This window comes from Narcine bancroftii, chromosome 3 (genome assembly GCF_036971445.1).
Source record: "Narcine bancroftii isolate sNarBan1 chromosome 3, sNarBan1.hap1, whole genome shotgun sequence".
In the NCBI taxonomy this organism is placed as follows: Eukaryota; Metazoa; Chordata; class Chondrichthyes; order Torpediniformes; family Narcinidae; genus Narcine; species Narcine bancroftii.
Window position 1 is genome coordinate 232,031,585 of NC_091471.1, and position 22,762 is coordinate 232,054,346.

Genomic DNA, 22,762 nt, shown 5'->3' on the forward strand with positions numbered 1-22,762 from the left:
GGACAAGGAAAGGGGTTCGGAGGGATAAACAGGAGAAACGGAGAGTAGAAAGAGGGAGGGGAGTGCGTCAGCAGAGGAGCAATAGGATTGGGTGCAGGGGAACTCTCCGGACGTGGACACTGAGGCACTCGGCAAGGCTTGGGGGTGTGGGAAGTGATGAGGCAACAAGGAAACAATATTGTTGGTGTGGGGCGGATTGGGGAGCAGGAAAACATCAAGGGATGTGGATAGGTGAGGGGGCGGGGAGAAGCACTCACCACCACGGCCGTCAGGAAGTGCAGCATCCGAGTATTGTTGTAGACTCCCTCGAACACCTGCATAGGAGGGAGGGAGAGGGAGCATTCAGTCAGTGATCTGAGGGAGAAGGAGGGAACATTCAGGCAGTGGTCCAGGGAAGAAGTAGTGGGAAGGAGGAGGATGAGGGGGAGAGGACGGGGATGGAGAAGAGAGGAGGAGGGGAGGGAGTGAGGAGGAGGGAGAGAGAGGATAGGGAGGAAGAGAGGAGGTTGGGGAGGGAGAGAGGAGAATGGGGAGGGAGAGAGAGAGGATCGTGGGAGAAAGAGAGAGGTGGAGGGAGAGAGAGGAGGTGCGAGAGGAGTGGGGGAGAGAGAGATGTAGAGGGCTGGAAGGGAAAGGAGGGGTGGGAGAGATGAGGAGTTGTGGGGGAGAGGGGAATTGTGGGGGAGAGAGGAGTTGTGGGGGAGAGAGTTGTGAGGGGGAGAGAGAGGGAGGTAGAGGGGAGGGAGAGAGAGGGGGGGGAGAGAGAGAGAGAGAGAGAGGGGGGGGGAAGTGAAGAAGAAAAACAACGTTTCACTCACGGGAGACTGTGGTGATCCTTTGAGACAGCTTTTTGCCCTGCAAATAACACAGAGAGATGTTAGTGAGACAGACAGAGCGCTGATGTGGCCGGGAGCCTGCAGGGGTTGGGCGAAGGGTCAAAGGTGCAGTTGCAAACACAGCGCGGGGAAGTGTGTGATCATGCACTTTGGTGGAAGGAAGGAAGAAATGGGCTATTTTCCAAATGGGGAGAGAGTTCAGAAAGCGGGCCCTCAAATCAACTTCGGATACCTCATGCAGCTTAATTTGCAGGTTGTCGGATTGCAATGTTCATTTCAAGAGGAACAGAATATAAAAGCAAGGGCATAATCCTGCTGTTACGCTGTCGGCCTCTGAGGAGAGTGTGAATGAACAGAGGGACCTTGGGGTCCAGATTCCTACATCCCTCATGGTTGCTGTGCAGGTTGATAGGATCATTAAGAAGGCCTGTGGAACGCTGGGGTTCAGGAGTCAAGACATCACATTGCAGCTCTACAGATCTCTGGTGAGCCCCCTCTTGGAGAATTGTGTTCAGTTCTGGTCACCTCATTACAGGAAGGATGTGGAAGCTCTGGAGAGGGGGCAGAGGAGATTGACCAGATGTTGCTTGGATTGGGAAATAAGTCATGAGGCACTTTGGAGCGTAGAAGGTTGAGAGAAGACTTGATAGAGGTCGTCAAGATTCTGAGAGGCATCAATAGGGTGGACAGTCAGCGCCTGTTTCCCAGGGCAAGATCAGCAAATCCCAGAGGACGTCTGTACAAAGTGAAGGGAGGGAAGTTTAGGGAAGACGTCAGGGGTAGGTTTTATTTTTTTACACAGAGAGTTGTGGAGGCTGGAACATTATGGGCATTTAAGAGACTCTTAGACAGGCACATGAATGGAAAAAAAATAGAAGGTTACGGGGCAGGGAGGGGTTTAGCACTTTTTTTGGTAGGAATATATAGGTCAGCGTAACATTGAGGGTTAAAGGACCTGTACTGTGCTGTAGTGTTCTATGATCTATCCTGGGCATCCACGTCGATGCAATCATGAAGAAGGTTCGCCAGTGGCTACAGTTCTTGAGGAGCTTGAGGAATTCGGTGTGTCACCAATGACTCCTGAAATTCTACATCACTGTCTGCTACAGAGTTGACAACACTCAGGAGAGGATAAGACTACAGAGAGTGTGTTAACTTGGCCAGCGACATCATGGGCACCAGTCTTCACTCCACCGAGGACATCTATAAGAGGCGGTCTTAAGAAAGCAGCCTCAAAGACCTCCACTACCCAGGCCATGCCCTCTTCACTCTGCTACCATCGGAAAGGAGGTACAAAGAGCCTGAAGACTAACTCCAGTGGCTCAAGGTCAGCTTCTTTCAGATTCATTGCCAGAATACATACATCACATACAACCCCGAGATTCCTTTTCCTGCGGGTGAGGCAGAATTATCACTAATTGGTAGTGCAAAAAATAAATTGTACACAAAGTACAAATGTAAACAATTAAAGAAATGTAAACAAACTGTGCAACACAGAGAGAATTTTAAAAAATCAATGAAGGGCACAAGAGTCCTTAAACAAGCCCCTGATTGAATTTGTCGTTGAGGAGTCTGATGGTGGAGGGGGAGCCGCTATTCCTGAACCTGGTGGTGCAAGTCTTGTGGCAACTATAATCTCTTTCCTGATGGCAGCAGCGAGTGCTGGGTGCCTTGGATCCTTGATGAGGCCCTGGTGAGACCTCGCTTGGAGTATTGTGAGCAGTTTTGGGCTCCTCATTGAAGAAAGGACATGCTGATATTGGATGATTCCGGGAATGAAAGGATTGTCATACGAGGAGCCCGGATGGTATTAACATCGCCTACTATCTGTTCTCCCTCCCATCCCTTTGACTTCTTTCCTCAAGTTGTCCACTCCTTTCCCTCTCCATTCACAGAGCCATCCCTCCTCCCCTTGCTTGCTGCTGTTCCTCCCTCCTTTGTCCACCTCTTACCTCCTGCCTTTGGGACCATGCTCCTCCCCCTGCCCCTCACCCCCCCCCCCAATGTAAGACACCTGCTGACATTTTGTCCATATCTCAATGAAGGGCTCAAGCCCAAAACGTTGTTGATGTATCTTTATCTTTGCTATAAAAACGACGCCGTTTGATCTGCTGAGTTTCTCCAGCTTTCTCTTTTCACTTCAACATTGATGTCTGAAGACTTTCATGTTTTATGACATTGTGATAGTACAGATCTATCACCAATGTACATAGTGTATATAGTTACTGTATCTAGACTGTGCTTACAGCGATTGGCTGAGAGCTAAGCCACGCCTATTGTCTGGGCCTGAAAGGGTTGTGTCCCAAGCCAGGTCAGATCATTCCAGACTGGTCGGCCACCTGTGAAGAGCTCCTGTCTTTTGCTAATAAAAGTCTTGGTTTGGATCAACAAGTCTTTGATTCTTTCGACAAGCTCTACAGACATATGAGAAGCTTTTGATGGCTCTCGGCCTGCACTCATTAGAATTTAGGGGGGGGGGGGGTGTGATCTCTTTGAAACATTTTGAATGTTGTAAGGCACAGATATAGTAGATGTAGAAAGGTTTTTTCCCACAGTGGGAGAGTCCAGGACAAGAGGGCAACACTTCAAGTGGGCATCCACTTAGAACAGAGACGCAGTGGTGAATCTGTGGAATTTGTTGTCATGGGCAGTTGTGGAGGCCGGGCCATTGGGTTTATTTAAGGCAGAGATTGGTAGGTCATTGATGAGCCAGGGCATTGCAGATTATGGGGAGAAAGCCGGAGAGTGGGGCTGAGTGGGAGAATGGATCAGCTATGATTGAATAGTGGGGAAGACTCGATGGAGAATGGCCTATTTCAGTTTCTTTAGATTTAAAGTGGAGGGTCCTTTTTGACATTTTATTTAAGAGTTAAAAAGAAAACCACATTCATCCCCTAAGTTATCAAAGAAAGAAAAGAAAGGAGAGAAAAAAGTTAGGAGAATATAAAAAATATATAAATCTCAATACAAATGATAATGGAGCTGAGGGTTACCTACAGGACAGACTTCCAGAGGGTCCTTCAAACTTGTAAACCACCACTCTAAATATGGGCTACATATTTTCAAGAAAAAAAAAGGTATTTATTATGTAAATTGTTATTTTCTCGTGGAATAAAAGAACACAGCATGCCATCTCTCCATCCCTAAGTTCATATCTGATTTTCAAGTGATAGTTATGCACTTCCTAAAAACAGCGAAAGCTAATTGTAAAAATTCAATTTGATACATATCTTAATCTAGGTCTAACCACTTTAATATTACCCATCAAAAGTAGCATCGGGTCTTGTGGGAGTTTAACCCCTAATATTTTCTCCAAATTTTTTTTTTACCTAAGAGGATACTCTCAAGTAGAATGGAAAAACGAACCAACGTCCTGACCACATCTAAAATATGAATCTGATAATGTTGGACTTTTTTCATTTTTGAGGAGTTACATGTAACTGATGTAGAAAATTATATTGAACCAGACTATGCCCAACATTAATAATTTTTCTCATATTTTCCTGACAAAATTTTTCATCCATTTAAATCAGCCTCCCATCTTAATTTTGATTTATGAATTCCTAACTTGGGAGCTGCTTTTTGAAGTAATTTATGCATCACTGAAATAAACATTATATATCAATAATTCTAATTCATTCTGTCTAGGCAGTATCAAATTAGGACCTAACTTATCAACCAAGAAAGCATTAACCTGATGACAACCAAAAAAGAGACTATTTGGGACATTAAATTTTTCATTCATTCGTTGAAAAGTAATAAATTTACCAGCTTCAAAATAATCTTGTACTTTCTTAATCCCCATTCGATTCCAAATCCTCAAAAATTAATTATTCATAGAAAAAGGAAGGTCTATTTTGATACAAAGGCATTTTTCGAGATATCAAACCTTTCCTACAGATTTCATAAACTATTTTATTCCATAATTCAATCAAATGTCTCGAAGTCAGCATATCTCTTCTTCCCGTTAACAGGATTTAGAGTGGAGGTTGACAGGTTTTTGATAGAGAAGGCAAAAACATAGTGCTGAGAGGTTCAGAATCACCGGACAGTGTACAGATATCCCCCTGAGGGAGAGGGACAGAGACACCGGTCAGTGTACAGATATCCCCTGAGAGAGAGGGATGGAGAGACATTAGTCAGTGTCCAGAAATTACCCTGAGAGAGAGGGATGGCGAGACCCGTCAGTGTACAGATATCCCCCTGACTCCACTCTTGACTCATGAAACCTGTCCCTTAAATGAACTGCCCTTTTAACCGGTGACCCCTGTCCTTTCGATTTGTTCCCCTTGACGTCATCCCATAACCTAATCTTTGACGTCTATACCTTTAACCTCAGCCCCTTTGACGCCACAGCCTCTCGATCTGCGACCCCTGACCTGTGCCCTATGGAACAATAATCCGTGACCCAGCTCATCCTTTGGCCTCCACTGCTCCTTTGACCCGTGACCCTTTGACAGTTTCTGGGTCGTCCCAGCTCCGTCGTCCAAACAGAAGTGCGCGTCACCGCGGGCGTTGTACCTTTGGCCAATGGCAGCCACGGCTGGGCCGGAACGTCGCGCGCTAACCCTCCCTCATTGGGCAACGGTCCATGTCCGTCAAACCGGCGGGTCCCGCCTTTTTTCTGCCCCTCCCTGCGGCAGACGCCGCCGCTCGTCAATCAGCGACGGGCGCCATCCCGCCCCTCCCCCCCCATCCATCCAGGTTACCTGCCGGTCGCCGCCTTCATGGCCGGAAGCGCGCACCGGAGGGGCACGAGCGAGGGAACGCGCCGCCAACCACAGCGGGAGGCCCCCGCGCGGCAAGGCGAGGCAGCGCGCATGCGCCACCTCATCACCGGCCGCGCACCAATCACAGCTCGGCAGTAGCCGTCAACTCAGAGCACCATCTCACCGCGCTGCGGAAGGCAGGCGAGTACGCATGCTCGTTCTCCCTTCTCTCTCCCCTTCCCGCCCGGCTCGCGTCAGTCACGAACCCTTCCGCCGACCGCAGCGCAGGAAGGGTTAAGAGCGCCCGTCACCGACCAATGGCGGCAGGCCGGCCGTGCGCACGCGCTCCACGGATCTCCCCTTAACTTCCGAGCCTGGCGCATGCGCAAAGACACCATACATACTTGGATCTCGCGAATATTTTGGGGTGGGGTCCATCGGGAGGGGCCAGCACGGCCTGGAGGGGCCGAAGGGTCTCTTTGGGACCTTGTTGTGCATCACATCGACCCCTCCCCGGTCGATACAAAGGGGGAAAAATAAACGGGCCGTTCGGCCCATCTACTACTGCTGACCCACTCCTCGACATGACTTTCCCACTCCTCAATCCCATAATTATCTCTCTCATGCCCGCCACCTCCGGCAGGACTCCCCCAGTAGATTAAAAGGCATGGAAACAGGCCATTCGTCCCTTCTTCCTGCTGTGCCTCCCCCCAACTCAATCTCATAATCAGTTTACCCCATGCCTCTCCCACTCCCCCATTCCGTGGACCCCCTAATGAGAGAAGACAGTTGCCCCTTTAAATCTCTCCCCTTAAACTTTCTGATTTTAGATCCCCCCATCCTGGGGTAGGGAGACAGTGACCTTATCCACACCCCCTAGTTTTATAAACTGCCAGAAGGTTCCCCCTCTCCTCCCTCAGCCTCCTGCAATCCAGGGAGAAACATCCCATCCTACCAAACGAGGAGCATTTGACAGTTCTTGGTCTGTACTTGTTGGAATTTAGGAGAATAAGTGGGGATCTTATTGAAACATTCAAATGTTGAAAGGTATGGAGAGAGTAGTTGTAGAAAGGTTGTTTCCCACTGTGAGAGAATCCAGGACAAGAGGACACAACTTCATGATTGAAGAGGCTTTGAAACAGATTTGGAGGAATTTCTTCAGCCAGAGGACAGTGAATCTGTGGAATTTGTTACCACAGGCGGTTGTGGAGGCCAGGTCATTGGGTGTATTTAAGACAAGAGATTGGAATGACATTGATGAACCATGGCATCACAGATTATGGGGAAAAGGCTGGGCACTAGGGCTGAGTGGAAGAATGGATCAGCTCATGATTAAATGGCAGAGCAGACTTGATGGGCTAAATGGCCTATTTTGGCTCCTATGTCTTATGGTCTATCCCCCCTCTCCAGTGTTGAGGAACGACCCGGGAATCTTTTCCACCCCCTTTCTGAACTCAACAACATCCTTCTGACAGCCGGTAGACCAGAACTACTCAATTGTCATAGAGAGTCATGAAGAGGTCGACATGGTTGGTGTAGCGGTTAATAGCGCAATGCTATAGCGCAATACAGCACCAACAATCAGGAACGGGGCTTGAATATCGTGCTGTCTGTAAGGAGTTTGCACATCTCTGCGTGGCTTTCCTCCCACCATTCAAAACGTACTGGAGTTTTAAAAAAAAATTTAATTTAGACATACAGCACAGTAACACGCCATTCAGCCCATGAGTCCATGCTGCCCAATTTACACCCCATTAACCTAGAACGCCTCTGGTACTTTTCAAACAGTGGGAGGAAACCAAAGCACCCAGGGAGACACGGGGAGAACGTACAAACTCCTTACAGACTCCGGGATTTGAACCCCAGTCCTGATCGTTGGTGCTGTAACAGTGTTGTACCACTATACTTGTAGGTTAACTGGGTGTAATTGGGCAGCAAGGACCTGCATGTCTAAATTAAAAATTTAAGTAACTCCCTTCTAAAACCCACCCCCCTGACCCTAGGCCCTCTTGCCACCCCTGAAAACAGTCTCACAAGTCACCTTGTCAATGCCCCTCAAGATTTTAGAGATCCCCAACGCTCAAAGTAAAACCAGTTCCTCAAAATTACCAACAGTTCTGTAATCTTAGCAACGACTTTGTAAACGTCCCAGATGCATCCTGGCCAACTGCAGAATATGGAGCGGAGCAGTTAACGCGACGCTGTTTCAGTACCAGTTTGAATCCTCTGCTGTCTGTAAGGAGTTTGGACCTTCTCCCCTCTGTGTGGGTTTTTCCTGGAGAGTGCAGTCCATCCCCCACCTCCACCATTCAAAAACATATGGGGGTTGATGGTTTATTTGTAATTGGGCGACACAGGTTTAAATAGCCGAATCGGCTTCTATTGTGCTGTAAATAATTACATTCCAAGTGTGGCTCATCAACGCCTTGTGTACCTTCAATGTGCTGCCATTCATTTTTCAAGAGGAATTGAATAGAAGAGCAGGGATGTGGTGTTGAGGCTTTTTAAGGCCCTGGTGAGTCCTCATGTGGAGGATTGTGAGCAGCTTTGGGCTCCTCATTTAAGAAAGGATGTGCTGACATTGGAGAGGGTTCAGAGGAGGTTCACAAGGACGATTCTGGGAATGGAAGGGTTCACACGAAGAACGTTTGACAGCTCTTGGCCTGTATTCATTGGAATTTAGGAGAATGGGGGGTGGTGGGGGAAATCTCATTGAAACATTTCAAAATCTGGACCGAGTAGATGTTGTTTCCAACAGTGGGAGAGCCTAGGACAAGAAGGCACAACTTCAGGATTGAAGGGCATCTGCCTCGAACAGACTTCAGCCGGAGAACAGAGAAGTGGAGGAATTTCTTCAGCCGGAGAACAGAGAAGTGGAGGAATTTCTTCAGCTGGAGAACAGAGAAGTGGAGGAATTTCTTCAACTGGAGGGCAGTTTTGGAGGCCAGGTCATTGGGTGTATTTAAAGGCAGAGATTGATAGGTTCTTCTCCGTGTCTGTGTGGGCTTTCCCCGGGTGCCCTGGTTTCCTTCCACCCTTCAGAAACATACTGGGGTTTGTAGGATAATATGGGTGTAATTGAGTGGCACAGGCTCAAGGGTGGAAAAGTGGCAGATGGAGTTCAATCCGGGTAAGTGTGAGATGATGCATTTTGGAAGGACAAACCTGAAATCTGAGCACAGGGTAAATGGTCACATACTTAAAACAGTATGGAGGAACAGAGGGTCCAAATCCATGCATCTCTTAAGGTCGCTGCGCAGGTTGATAAGATAGTTAAGAAGGTCTATGGTATGCTGGGTTTCAATAGTCAGGGGATCAAGTTCAAGAACCATGAGACAATTTTCAGCTCTACAAACCTTTGGATAGACAGTACTTGGAAAATTGTGTTCAGTTCTGTTGCCTCATTACAGGAAGGATGCAGAACCTATGGAGAGGGGGCAGATAGTTGCCAGGATTGGAAAACGCATCTTATCAGCAAACATTGGCCCCTCATTGCTGGAGGGATGGAATTTAGGTGCTGGGAGGTCCTGCTGCAACTGTACAAGGTCCTGGTGAGGCTGCATCCATCTGGGGAACTGTGGGCAGTTCCAGTCTCCACACTTGGGGTAGGACATACTGGCCTTAGAGGTGGCGCAGAAGAGGTTCACCAGGTCGATTCCAGAGATGAGGGGTTTGGCCTGAGGAGAGATTGAGTCTTCTGGGACTGTACTTGCTGGAATTCAGAAGAATGAGAGGGGATCTGGTAGAAGCACAGGCCTAGATAAGACAGAGGTAGGCAAGTTTTTTCCATCGGTGTGGGGGAGGGGGGAAAGAGACCAGCACTAGGGGACAGAGCCTCAAAATATAGGGCCATGGATTTTGGAGGAACTGCTTTTCCAGAGGGCAGTGAATCTATGGAATTCGCTGGCCATTGAAGCCATGGAGGCCACCTCAGTAAGTATATTTAGGACAAGGTTGGATAGATTTTTAGGGATATAGGGAAAAAGGTGGAGAGGCAGAGATGAGCCAATCATCAGATCAGCCATGATTAAACTGAACAGCGAAGCAGGCTCAAGGGGCCAGATGGCCGACTCCTGCTCCTGATGTTCTCACACTGTTACAGTGCCAGTGACTGGGATCCAAATTTAAATTTAAATTTTGCAAGTTACAGGAATTACATGATTAAAGCGAACTTTATGTAATTAAAGACTACAATACTGTTTTTTAAAAATTACTTTACCTTTTACACTGTCTTTTGTCTTTTAAACTGTTTATACTTTTGGCAGGTGGGTGCTAGATAACCGGGGATTTTACTGTACTTAGCAGATCTGCATTTTCCCTTACACTGTCTGCCAGAGCCATCCCAATGCCTCACGAGCCACCCCCCTCATTCTCTCAGATCATAAAATATGGGAGCAGAATATGGCCATTTGGCCCTTAGAGCTCACACTGCCATTCTATCACCAGCTGATGCATTCTCCCACTCCCCTCCCTTCTCCCCATAACCTTTGATACCCTGACGGTTCAGGTAGCTATCAATCTCTGCCTGAACCTGGATAAAACAGGAGAGGGATGGATCAGTAAGTTTGCGGATGACACGAAGGTTGGAAGTGGCATGGATAATGCTGAAAATTGTTGTAGGTTATAGACGGCTATAGACAGGATGTAGAGTTGGGCGGAGAAGTGGCAGATGGAGTTCAATCTGGTTAAGTTTTTTTTAATTTAAAAAATTGAGACATATAGCGAGTCCGTGCCGCCCAATTTTCACCCAATTAACCCACACCTCCCCCTCCCCCAGTACATTTAAAACGGTTGGAGGAAACCAAAGCCCCCGGGGAAAACCCATGCAGACACAGGGAGAACGTACCAACTCCTACAGAGCGCGGGATATGAACCCGATTGCTGGCGCTGCAAAGGTGTTGCGTTTTGGAAGAACAAACCTGAAGGATGAGTACATGGTTAGGGAACAGTTATTTAAGAGTGTGGAGGAACAGAGGGACCTTGGGATCCAAATCCATATGTCTCTCAAGGTTACCGCGCACGTTGATAGGATGGTTTAGAAGGCCTATGGGACGCTGGGATTGAGTTCAGGTTTTGAGAGGTCATGTTGTAACTCTACAAATCTCTGGTGGGACTCTTTGGCTTGGCTTCACGGACGAAGATTTATTGAGGGGTAATGTCCAGGTCAGCTGCAGGTTCGTTTGTGGCTGACAAGTCCGATGTGGGACAGACAGACATGGTTGCAGCGGTTGCAAGGGAAAATTGGTTGGTTGGGGTTGGGTGTTGGGTTTTTCCACCTTTTCTTTTGTCAGTGAGGTGGGCTCTGCGGTCTTTTTCAAAGGAGGTTGCTGCCCGCCGAACTGTTAGGCGCCAAGATGCACGGTTTGAGGCAATATCAGCCCACTGGCGGTGGTCAATGTGGCAGGCACCAAGAGATTTCTTTAGGCAGTCCTTGTACCTCTTCTTTGGTGCACCTCTGTCTCGGTGGCCAGAGGAGAGCTCGCCATATAACAGGATCTTGGGAAGGCGATGGTCCTCCATTCTGGAGACGTGACCTACCCAGCGCAGTTGGATCTTCAGCAGCGTGGATTCGATGCTGTCGTCCTCTGCCATCTCGAGTACTTCGATGTTGGTGATGAAGTCGCTCCAATGAAAGTTGAGGATGGAGCGGAGACAACGCTGGTGGAAACGTTCTAGGAGCCGTAGGTGATGCCGGTAGAGGACCCGTGATTCAGAGCCGAACAGGAGTGTGGGTATGACAACGGCTCTGTATACGTTAATCTTTGTGAGGTTTTTCAGTTGGTTGTTTTTCCAGACTCTTTTGTGTAGTCTTCCAAAGGCGCTATTTGCCTTGGCGAGTCTGTTGTCTATCTCGTTGTCGATCCTTGCATCCGATGAAATGGTGCAGCCGTGATAGGTAAACTGGTTGACCGTTTTGAGTTTTGTGTGCCCGATGGAGATGTGGGGGGGGGCTGGTAGTCATGGTGGGGAGCTGGCTGATGAAGGACCTCAGTTTTCTTCAGGCTGACTTCCAGGCCAAACATTTTGGCAGTTTCCGCAAAACATATTCAAGCGCTGAATAGCTGGCTCTGAATGGGCAACTAAAGCGGCATCGTCTGAAAAGAGTAGTTCATGGACAAGTTGCTCTTGTGTCTTGGTGTGAGCTTGCAGGCGCCTCAGATTGAAGAGACTGCCATCTGTGCGGGACCGGATGTAAATTCATTGTTGAGGTCTTTCATGGCTTGGTTCAGCATCATGCTGAAGAAGATTGAAAAGAGGGTTGGTGCGAGAATGCAGCCTTGCTTCACGCCATTGTTAATGGAGAAGGGTTCAGAGAGCTCACTGCTGTATCTGACCCGACCTTGTTGATTTTCGTGCAGTTGGATAACCATGTTGAGGAACTTTGGGGGGTATCCGAGGCGCTCTAGTATTTGCCAAAGCCCTTTCCTACTCACGGTGTCAAAGGCTTTGGTGAGGTCAACAAAGGTGATGTAGATTCCTTTGTTTTGTTCTCTGCTCTTTTCTTGGAGCTGTCTGAGGTCAAAGACCACGTCAGTAGTTCCTCTGCGCGCACTGTGATTCTGGGAGAACATTTTCGGTGACACTAGGTATTATTCTATTTAGGAGAATCCTAGTGAAGATTTTGCCTGCAATGGAGAGCAGCGTGATTCCCCTGTAGTTTGAGCAGTCTGATTTCTTGCCTTTGTTTTTGTACAGGGTGATGATGATGGCATCACGAAGGTCCTGAGGCAGCTTTCCTTGGTCCCAGCAGAGCTTGAAAAACTCATGCAGTTTGGCATGCAGAGTTTTGCTGCCACCCTTCCAGACCTCTGGGGGAGATTCCATCCATACCTGCTGCTTTGCCACACTGCACTTGAAGTATTATGTTCAGTTCTGGTCACCTCATTACAGGAAGGATGTGGAAGCTGTGCAGAGGAGATTTACCAGGATGTTGCTTGGAGTGGGAAATAAGTCTTATGAAACAAGATGAGAGGAGACTTGATAGAGGTCTACAAGATTCTGAGAGGCAATAGATGGGGTGGACAGCCAGCATATTTTTTTACCGGGGTGGGGGAAAGAGTAGCAAATACCAGAAGATGTATACAAAGTGAGGGGAGAGAAGTTTAGGGGAGACGTCAGGTGTTTAACACTGAGAGTTGTGGGTGCCTGGAGTGCCTTGCCAGGTGGTGGTGAAGGCTGGAACAAAAGGGGCAAATAAGAGACTCTTAGACAGGCACAAGATGAAAGAATAATAGAGGGTTACGTGGGAGCGAGGGTTTAGTTTGTTTTTTTTGCCAAGTATACATGGGTCAGCATAACATCCATGGGCTGAATGCCCTGTAGTCTGCTGTAATATTCTATGTTAAATAAACCCAATGACCTCGCCTCTGCAGCTGCCCATGGTAGCAAATCCAAGAGGTTCACCGCTCTCTGGCTAAAGAAATTCCTCCACATTGCTTAATTGGGTATTAATTTGGCAGCATGGACTCGTGGGCCAAAATGGCCTGTTACCAAGGAGTATGTCTACGTTTAAATTTAAATCTCTGAATCCTCTCTAACGCTGGTATACCTTTTCTTTAATAAGGACCCCAAAATTGTACCCCATACTCCAAGCGAGTCTTCACCAGTGCCTTCAAAAGCCTCAACATCATATCCCTGATCTTATATTCAATTCCTCCTCTTTCTCACTTCACTACATTCCTACATTCCTTGTACTTTCCAAGGGATTCCTTCAAACCTGCCTGCCTTTACCTGTGCCTCAATATTTCTTGTTAACCAAGGTTTCTTTCATTTTTTAATTTAGTTACAGCACAGTCACTGGCCCCTGTGGCCATGCTGGCAGTAAACATTTCTCCTTGCTATGTTCTAAATAAACAAGAAACAGATTTTGTTGAAGCTGTGCATGGGTTATTGAACCATGGTACACTGCAGTACAGAAACAGGCCCCTTTGGCCCTTCTAGTCTGTGCTGAACTATTGTTCTGCCGAGTCCCACTGACCTGCACCCAGTCCATAGCCCTCAGTACACCTCCCATCCTTGTACCTGTCCAAATTCTTAAATGTGAAAATTGAGCCTGCATTCACCACCTCAGCTCATTCCAAACTCCTGCCGCTCTCTGTGTGAATAAGTTCCCCCTCATGTTCCCCTTTAACTTTGCCCCTTTCGCCCTTAACCCATGTCATCTGGTTTGGATCTCACCTACCCTCAGTGGGAAAAGCCGATCTACATTTACTCTGTCTGTTTCCCTCATAATTTTAAACACCTCGATCAGATCTCCCCTCATTCTTCTACACTCCAGGGAATAAAATTGGAACCTGTTTAACCTTTCCCTGTAACAGTTCCTGAAGTCTGAGCAACATCCTAGTAAATCTTCTCTGCACTCCTTCTACCTTATTGAAACCTTTCCTGTAGTTGGTGACCAAATACTCCAAATGTGGCCTCACCAATGTCTTATACAACTTTACCATAACATCCCAACTCCTGTACACAATACTTTGATTATCAAGGCCAATGTGCCAAAAACTCTCTTTACATTAAAGCTCTATTCACCTGTGATGCCACTTTCAGGGAATTATGTATCTGTATTCCCAGATCCCTCTGTTCTACCGCACTCCTCAGAGCCCGACCGTTCATGGTTTGTCCTTCCAAAATGCAACACCTCACACTCGTCTGCATTAAATTCCATCGGCCATTTTTCCAGGTGGTCCAGATGCCTCTGCAAGCTTTGAAAACCTTCCTCCTGTCCACAACACCTCCAATCCTAGTGTCACCTGCAAACTTGCTGATCCAATTTACTGCATTATCATCCAGATCCTTGGAATTGATGACCAACAGTAGTCCTAAAACCCATCTCTAGTCACAGGCCTCCAGACTGAAAAGCAATCATCCACCACCATCTCTGTGGCTTCTCCTGCAATGTCAATGTAATAGTTGTCCACTAAAAAAAGAACAAAACTTTAAAAAAATCCAAACTCAAAATGAAGTTTTGTACCAAGAGACAAAACAAGTCACTTTGTGATTTTCCCCTGATTTGAGAGGTAATGTTGAAGTGAAAAGATGACCTTGGTTAGATCCCCAATACTGTGTTCTCTTTTTCCTATTGTAGGGGTGCTGGACAATGGTTATGGCAGACAAAAGTTCATGTGTATCATGAATATTGCAGAGGAGATTTACCAGGATGATAATTGGATTAGAAAATAAGTTGAGGCAAGGCTAGAAGAGCTGGGACTTTGTTCTTTGGAGCAAAGATGAGAGGTGACTTAATGGAGGTCTACAAGATTATGAGAGGCAGATAAGGTGGACAGCCAGCACCCATTTCCCAGGGCCGGATCAGGAATCATCAGAGGAGATGTGTATAAAGTGAAGAGAAAGAAGTTCAGGGGAGACAACAGGGGTGTATTTCTTTTTAAACACAGAGTTGTGGGGGCCTGGAATGCCTTGCTGGGGGTGGTGGTGAAGGCTGGAACATCAGGGGCATTTAAGAGCCTCTTGGACAGACACACGGATGGAAGAAAAATAGAGAGTTATGGGGTAGGGAAGGTTTAGTATTTTCTTAAGGATTATATGGGTTGGCATTAGATTGAGGGCCCAAGGCTCTGTAGTGTTCTATTCTCCAACAATAGGAGGAACTTTTGAATCTTTGGATGGTTTAGAGGGTGCAGAGGAGATTTACCAGGATACTGCCTGGATTGGAGAGCTTGCCTCATGAAGAGAGGTTGATCGAATTATGCCTTTTTTTCCCCCTGGAATGACAGAGAACAAGGGGTGAGCTGATGGAGATGTTAAAAACGACAAGAGGCATTGATCGTGTGGATGGCCAGAGGCTTTTACCCGTGTAGGGGAGTGAAATGTGCTTGGGTAAGTGCAGGGGGAGGTTCTTCACTGAGAGATAGAATGCACTGCCGGCAACAGTGGTGGAGGCAGGGACATCAGGATCCTTGAAGAGACAATTAGACAAGGTACATGGAACTGAGAAACATGGAGGGCTATGCAGCTGTTAGAGTAGGTTGTTGGGCCAGCACAGCAGTGTGGGCTGAAGGGTCTGCACCATGTGGCCTCAACCTACGTCCTCAAGTTCTTGTCTATGCCCCTCATCGTTTTGGACGTTGCAAGAGTGGGAGAGATTGGGACAGGTGGAGATGGGCAGGGAGACCATCGCAGGGGAGGGCAGGTCTCCCCCGCCCACAACACAGCCCCACTCCTCCCACGGCAAAGCCTCACCCACAGCATAGCCCCTCACACATCCCTGCCAATATCACGGCTCTCCCCATGACAACACCACCTCCCACCTAACCCCGCCCACGGCGTTACCACCTTCCGCACAATACAAAGCAAGATTCGATTTCTTCCCTCCACCCCACTACAGCGGCCACTTCCGGTTCACTGCCTCTCTGCCCGGCATGCCTGCACAGAGCCGAGCGGAAGTGACGATACGATAGCCGCCTGGCTAGCCCCGGCCATTTCCACCCACTACCCCCCTACCCCCTCACCCCCCCCCCCAGTCTTACTCCTCACCCACCCCCTCCGTCACCTCATGGCTAGTCGCGGGGACCCAGTCCGTCCGTGAACCCCGTCCGCCTGACCCGGGCCAGCACCGTCCGTTCGCCGGGATAAGAGAAGCTGAGCGACCGCCGCCGCCGCCTCAACTGTCGCCGCTCGCTCGCGCCCTGACGCAGCAACCGCCCATCCCGCGCGCCCATTGGTCCGACCCCCCCCCCCCCCCCGCCTGCCTGCTGCAGCCCGTAGCACGTTGGTTGACGCCGCTGCCACTCAGCCGCCACCCGCCTCCCCACGACGCCATTGGACGCGCCCGTTCCCCGTCCGCGCTCTCCCGTTGGTCCGCGGGGAACGCCACTCAAGTGCGTCACAATGAGGACGCGGCGAAAAGTTCCCACCCCACAGCAAGTCGTCCAGGCAAGGGCTGGCGTCCCATTGGTGCTCTCCTTCAAAGGGATGCCAAGGGGAGTGAGGGGGGAGGAGAAGGAGGAGGGGACAGGGAAGTGGGAGGGGGGAGTGGGGGGAAAAGAGGAGGAGAAGGCGGACGGGGGACGGGAAGGGGGATGGGGATGGGGAGGTGGGAAGGAGGGGGAAGGGGGACGGGGAGGGGGTAGGTAGGAGGAAGGGAAGGGAACGGAGTAAGGGAAGGGAAAGGGGTAGGTAGGAGAACGGAAGGGGAGTGGAAGGGATGGGGAGGGGAAGGAGTAGGGGTAGGGAAGGAGTGAGTAAGGCAAGGAGAGGGAGAGTAGGGGAGGAAATGGAGTAGGTGAAGGGAAGAGGGGAAGGAGTAGGGGAGGAGAGAGAGGGGGGTGAGAGGCAGGGGAGAGAGCAGAGTGGGAGCAGGAGAGGAGGGAGGAAGACAGGGGAGAGGAAGTTGGAGAAGAGAGAGTTCATTGATCATCCAGGAATCTGATGGCAGAGAGGAAGAAACTGTCCTTGTGCTGCTGAGTAGCTCATCTTCAGGCTCCTGGACCTTTTCTCCGATAGTAACAAGGTGAAGAGGCCTGGCCTGGGTGGTGGTGAGAGGCTGCTTTTTTAAGACCCCGCCTCACGATGACATCCTCAATGGAGTGAGGTCTGGTGCCTGTGATGTCGCAGCCGAATTAACAACCATGTGGAGTTTATTCTTGCTCTGAGAGTTGGCACCTCCATACCAGACAGTGATGCAACCGGCCAGAATGGTCTCCACGGTCCACATGTAGAGGTTTACAAGTCTTCGGTGACTACCTGAATCTTCTCAAACTCCTCTCAAAGTATAGTCACTGGCGAACCTTCTCTGTGATGGCATCCAGGACAGATCCTCGGAATTTGAAGCTCCTGTCCTTCTCCACTACTAAGCCCTCGATGAGGACTGGATTGTGTTCCCTGGTTCCTCCCCCCCCCTCCCCCTCACTAAAGTCCAGAATTAGGTGTAGCTAAGGTGGTGATGGTTGCAGGAAACTCTCCAAGTATCGAGGACGTCTGCAAGAGGCAATGTCTTAAGAAAGCAGCCTCTATCCTCAAGAATCCCCCCCCCCCCCATGCTATTGCACTCTGTCACCATCAGGAAGGAGGTAGGGGGGCTTGAGGACGAGCACTCAGCGGCACAAGGACGGCTTCTTCCCCTCTGCCATCAGATTCCTGAATGATCAATAAACCACAGACACTGCCCCACTCTCTCTTGCACTTTGAATGCAGTTTACAATCTTCATCATAGTCTGGTACGGGGACACCAATACCCTCGGCAAAAGGTCATTAACGCAGCCCAGGAACATACAGGCAAATCCCCCCCCTCCCACTGTCGAGAACATCTACGGGGAACACTGCTGTCGGAGGGCAGCAGCGATCACCAAGAGCCCACACCGTCCAGCGCATGCTCTGTTCTCGCTGCTACCATCAGGAAAGAGGTGTAGGGGCCACAAGACTCGCATGACCAGGTTCGGGAACAGCTGCACCCCCTCCACTGTCAGACTCCTCAACGACAAACTCATTTAAGGACTCTGTCTTGTGCACTTTATTGATTTTTATTCTCTCTGTATTGCAGTCAGTTTGTTAATATTTCTTTATTTGTTACAGGTGTACGTAGTGCAGTTTTTTTGCACTACCAATATGTGGTAATTCTGCCGCGCCCACAGGAAAATGGATCTCATGGTTTCATTTAAAAATTCCCCTGACTGCAGGGGTTCTGGGCCCCAGATGGTGGCACTCATGTTCAGGAGTGGCCTCGAAAGGGTGCAGACTCCCGGGAAAGAGGCCCGGCGTGGGGCACTGGTAAACGGGGTAGACCACCACCACCACCCCATCTCCACCACCACCGCCTGAGAAGGAGAAGCAGAGGAGATGACCCACGGGACAGCAACTACGTTGGACAACCAACGAGAGGGCCTTGTTGCTGGAGGTCCCATGCAGGCTGGCGGCTCGCAGCTGCTACTTCCCAAACCAACCACAGCAGAAGATGCAGTTCAAAAGGGTTGAAGCAGCGGTTCTCAACCTGTTCCTTCCCACTCACGCCCCACTGTAAGTCATCCCGGTACCATCGGGGCTCTGTCATCAGTGAAGGATTGCTGAAGGTGGGAAGGGAAGGTGGAGAATCACAACTCCAGACCCAATTGTAACTGAAATATTTTGCCTGAGAAAAATGGTCCATTTCCTTTGGAAACTGTGCACATCACGAGTCAATTAAAACAGTGGTTTTCAAACTTTTTCTTTCCACTCACATATCACCTTCAACAATCACAGAGCACCAATGGCATCGGGATGACACAGTGGGGCATGAGTTGGAAGGAAAAGGTTGAGAACCGCTGCTTTAACTATTAATGGCTATTAACAATATAATTTCTTAACACAATTAACCCCACTATAACAAATATACAGATATATCTTTATAAGAAATGTGTATGTGGAAACAAATCTTCCCAAACCCCAGGTCAGTCAGACCAAAAAAAAACAGTCCACAGAATTCAATTTCAAAGTTCAATGTTCAAGTTCAGTCCCTTAACCGATATCAAATGGCATCGTATTGAACGTTGGAGAAAGAAAGGACTGATGTTGCATTGCCGTAAGCCTCATTCATGAGGCATGTGCATTTCATGCAGCTCTCCAGCTGCCCTCTGCCACTCTCTGCTTCCAGCTGAATTCTTCCTTTGCTCTCGGATGTTCCAAGCAATTGGCGAGTCAGCGCTCAGCTGTACCACGTTGCGCATAGTTCTGAGCAAAAAGCCATCCTTTATAATGACACCCTAGAGTCCAAAAAGGTCAGTCCGTAATATAGCCCACCCACCAAGAAAGTTATGGTCTGTAAAAACAAGAATTTTAATTATTAATTAAGGTGTCACAATATAAAAGAAAACACTGTCCATCTGCAAGCACACACGCTCACTGATTTCAATTGCAAAAATTTACCATCGAGAAGGACAATCAGCAATCATGTTATCCTTTCCCTTAATGTATGTCATCATAAAATCATACTCTTGTAAAAATCAAACTCTAACAAGCGTCTACTCTTATTTTTCATTTTACACACAAAATGAAGCAATGGATGATGGTCATGTGTACAAATGTAAACATCAAAATGTTGTGGAGCCAACACAAGAGCTAACAACTCTTTCTCTGATGATCATTAAACATTTGAGAAGTAGGACCCAGGATGGTCAATATCATTATCATTTTTTTGCAACAGCATTGCACCCATAGCTTCATCACTGGCATCCACGGCCAAATAAAATGGTCTCTCAAAGTCATATGGCTTCAAAGGGCCCTCAATTTTACAGATGTTCCGACCAGACTTTTTCTCCCTTCTGAAGCAGTTTTGTTCAAGGTTGTGTAATATCTGCAGAGTTTTTTCAATGATTCCCAGGAACCTTCAAAGAGTTTTCTTACTAATTAGAGCAGGGAGCTCAGAGATGGGCAATACCTGTCCCTCGACATAAACCAAATAAGTAACAGCCGCATGACCAAACTCCCCTTTCCTTCAATTAACTGTGAGATTTGCAATTAAACAATTTTTCTAACTCAAGGACATGCTTTTCCCCGTGATCGATGTAGGCACCTGCCTGCTTCAACCCCTGAATTACACAATTGAAATGTCCCTGGAGCATTCTTCGTTCCAAAGGGTACGGTATTGTACAGCCCAGAAGGGGTTACAAATACAGAAATCTCTCCCCCCCCCCCGCCATCTGTTAAAGGACACACCAGTAACCTTCCAACAAGTTAGTTTTAGTAAGACACGTTGCCTTCCCCACCTTATGTGTACAACCATTCACTCTAGGAATGGGATCAACATCTGTCTCTGTCACAGAATTAACCTTCCTACAGTCGGTACAAAATTCATCTGGTTTAGGCACTGAAACACAAGGCAAACTCCCACCTGAAATAGACTTTCTAACGAAACCATTCTTCAACATGTAGTCAATATCCTGATCTACTTGTCTGCACTTTTCCATGTTCATCTGATATCAATGCTGTTTAGTGGCTCTCAACCTATTTTCTTTCCACCTGCATCCCATTTTAAGTCACTCCTCTGCCATCAGGCCTCTGTGATTAGTGAGGATTGCTGAAGGTGGTCTGTGGGTGGGAAGAAAAAGTTTGAAAACCACTATTTGAATCATCCCTCATTGACCCGTGATCTACCCGGTTTCAGAACTCCAAAGGAAATGGGCCATTTTTGTCAAGCAAAATATTTCAGTAACAATTGGGTGTTGAGCAGTGATTCTCAACCTTCCCTTCCCATCCACATCCCACCTTAAACAATCCTTTACTAATCACAGAGCCAAAGGATGACAAAGTGGGATGGTTGAGAACCACTGGTCTAGCATCACCTCCATCCACATCATGGTAAGCTATGGAAATTCTCTCAGGGACATCTGGAAATAAATTCTCAAATTTTAAAAGTAACTGTCTCATTTCTTTCCTTTCTGAAGTTTGGAGATGAACCAATTTTGTTTCCAGGTCCTGCAATTTTCTAACTTCAAGCTTATCAATTTTTTTGTGTCCCACAGCCATCTTTGAAACTTGTCTCCTCATTATCCTGGTCAACAACCATCACCTCTGGTGGAAGTTTATCCTCACCATGAGGCACCTGCTCAAAATATGGCTTAATCATATTTACCTGACAGACCTGATTTTCTCATCTGCGACGAGGTGTTTTAATAACATCAGCCTTAATAATTGCCTTTGCTTTAATGTTTCTCAGAGGAATGGCCTCCAGAAACCTTTGGCTGCATATAATTGTCAACAAATACTGATCCACAGCTTTGGTTTTTGGGCAATGGACCAACACGGCCCTTTCCTTTTTATCCATGACGGGATTCAAAGTCCCCTTTTCCCTCGATAGTGTTAGGAATTAAAGTACCTTTAAAGAAATTGCTCGAGACAAAAATTGAGAACAAAGAACATTTATTACTACAACAATGCAAAGTTGGGTGCTTCCCCTTACCCTGGGAATACACACACATACTGGGGCTCACCCAACTTTTATACAGTCAATTTCAGTATCAGAATGCCCTCCCCCTTACATTCTTCTGCCCCCTGGATGGGTTTGGCATAGGTAATTCTTCCTGCCTACGTGCAGTTTCAGTACACTTGGAGGACCAGGGGGTATCCTGTGGGTGCCCCATCATGTCATTGTCCTTATTCACACCTTCCTGATTCTCTGGGCTACAGTCTCTTGATATGCAGAGTTGACTCATTCTATCTAGGGTTGGCTAATTTCATATGTATAAATCTGTGTATGGTTAGCTAATTAGAAATGTATGACTTGGTACTTCTGTCCAGGGCTAGGAGACCCTTATCTGATCCAGACTACCTCAACTTCCTACATTCTATTGTACCTTACCATTCCTTATCTTAGTCCTATGGTCTTGTCACAAAGACTAGAAGATTCTTATGTTAATCGTGCTGACTCTGCTTTCCTGCATCCTAAGCCCCAAACTTATCCTGTTTGAACTGGTTTCAGCCATTTTACTGATGAACTTTAGTTTCTTCCATGTTCATAATTTTAGATCAATTTTCCCATCTCTCACAATCCTCACTTTTCTTTTAGATCAGTAATACTGATCTTTCACCATGATCAGTGTTACTGATCTTTGGTTACTAGTGTCAGTGTGACTGATCCCCCCCCCCCGCCTCTCCTCACTTTTCTTTTAGATCAGTAACACTGATCTTTCAAGTGTAAGGTGTAGTTTTACCCAGCTGGTCAATAACCGAATTGTAATGTCTGTGTAAAGTCTTTAGGTAGGGGAGCACCATGAAGGTCAGGGGAGTGAGTCCAGCTGCTTATTAGGGTTTGGAGTATCAGGCTCCAGTTCTCAGTAAAGAGTCTAGTCCATCCCATACGTTGAAATATTGAAGCAGTGTCTTTGAAGCACACGACCTTTGTAAGTGTTGTCCCGACGAAGTCTGTGAGAGGCGCTGCCTTCAGCAGCGAACAAGTAGCAGTCTATGAGAAGCGCTGCCTTCAGCAGCGAACGAGTAGCAGTCTATGAGAAGCGCTGCCTTCAGCAGCGAACGAGTAGCAGTCTATGAGAAGCGCTGCCTTCAGCAGCGAACGAGTAGCAGTCTATGAGAAGCGCTGCCTTCAGCAGCGAACGAGTAGCAGTAGTCAGGCGGTTCCGTTTGATTGTGGCTCGTATCTGATGTCCTCTTCAGCCCCGAACCCTAGGGCCACCGATCTCCGAAGGCTGTTTGGAGCCTGATATTAAAGTGTCAAGCAGCTCACGTTGTTGGAAACTGGTGCTCCCTTTCATGGGGTGATGAAAAGTGACC

At 47.8% G+C, this 22,762-nt stretch overlaps 1 protein-coding gene and 1 long non-coding RNA gene across 8 annotated transcripts in view; one reads left to right on the forward strand and one right to left on the reverse strand.

Annotated features, from left to right (window-relative positions):
* Positions 1–16,222, reverse strand: part of atxn2l (ataxin 2-like) — a 38,776-nt gene extending 22,554 nt beyond the window's left edge. For 2 of the 7 annotated variants that reach the window (XM_069926918.1, XM_069926921.1), the window contains exons 1-3: positions 5,546–5,688; positions 819–855; positions 258–314 (exon numbers count right to left, since the gene is read on the reverse strand). In XM_069926918.1, coding sequence (XP_069783019.1) covers positions 258–314; positions 819–855; positions 5,546–5,670 — 219 coding nt within the window. In that variant the 5' untranslated portion in view covers positions 5,671–5,688. Of the gene's footprint in view, positions 1–257; positions 315–818; positions 856–1,068; positions 1,091–3,833; positions 3,881–5,545; positions 5,689–16,055 lie in introns of those variants that run through there. The other 5 variants (XM_069926917.1, XM_069926916.1, XM_069926919.1 and 2 more) reach the window with 4 other exon arrangements.
* LOC138758267 (uncharacterized) lies at positions 15,993–20,893 on the forward strand. Its single transcript, XR_011354232.1, has 2 exons — positions 15,993–16,438; positions 18,077–20,893. It is a non-coding gene; the product is annotated as an uncharacterized lncRNA (long non-coding RNA).
* The last annotated feature ends 1,869 nt before the right edge of the window (positions 20,894–22,762 follow it).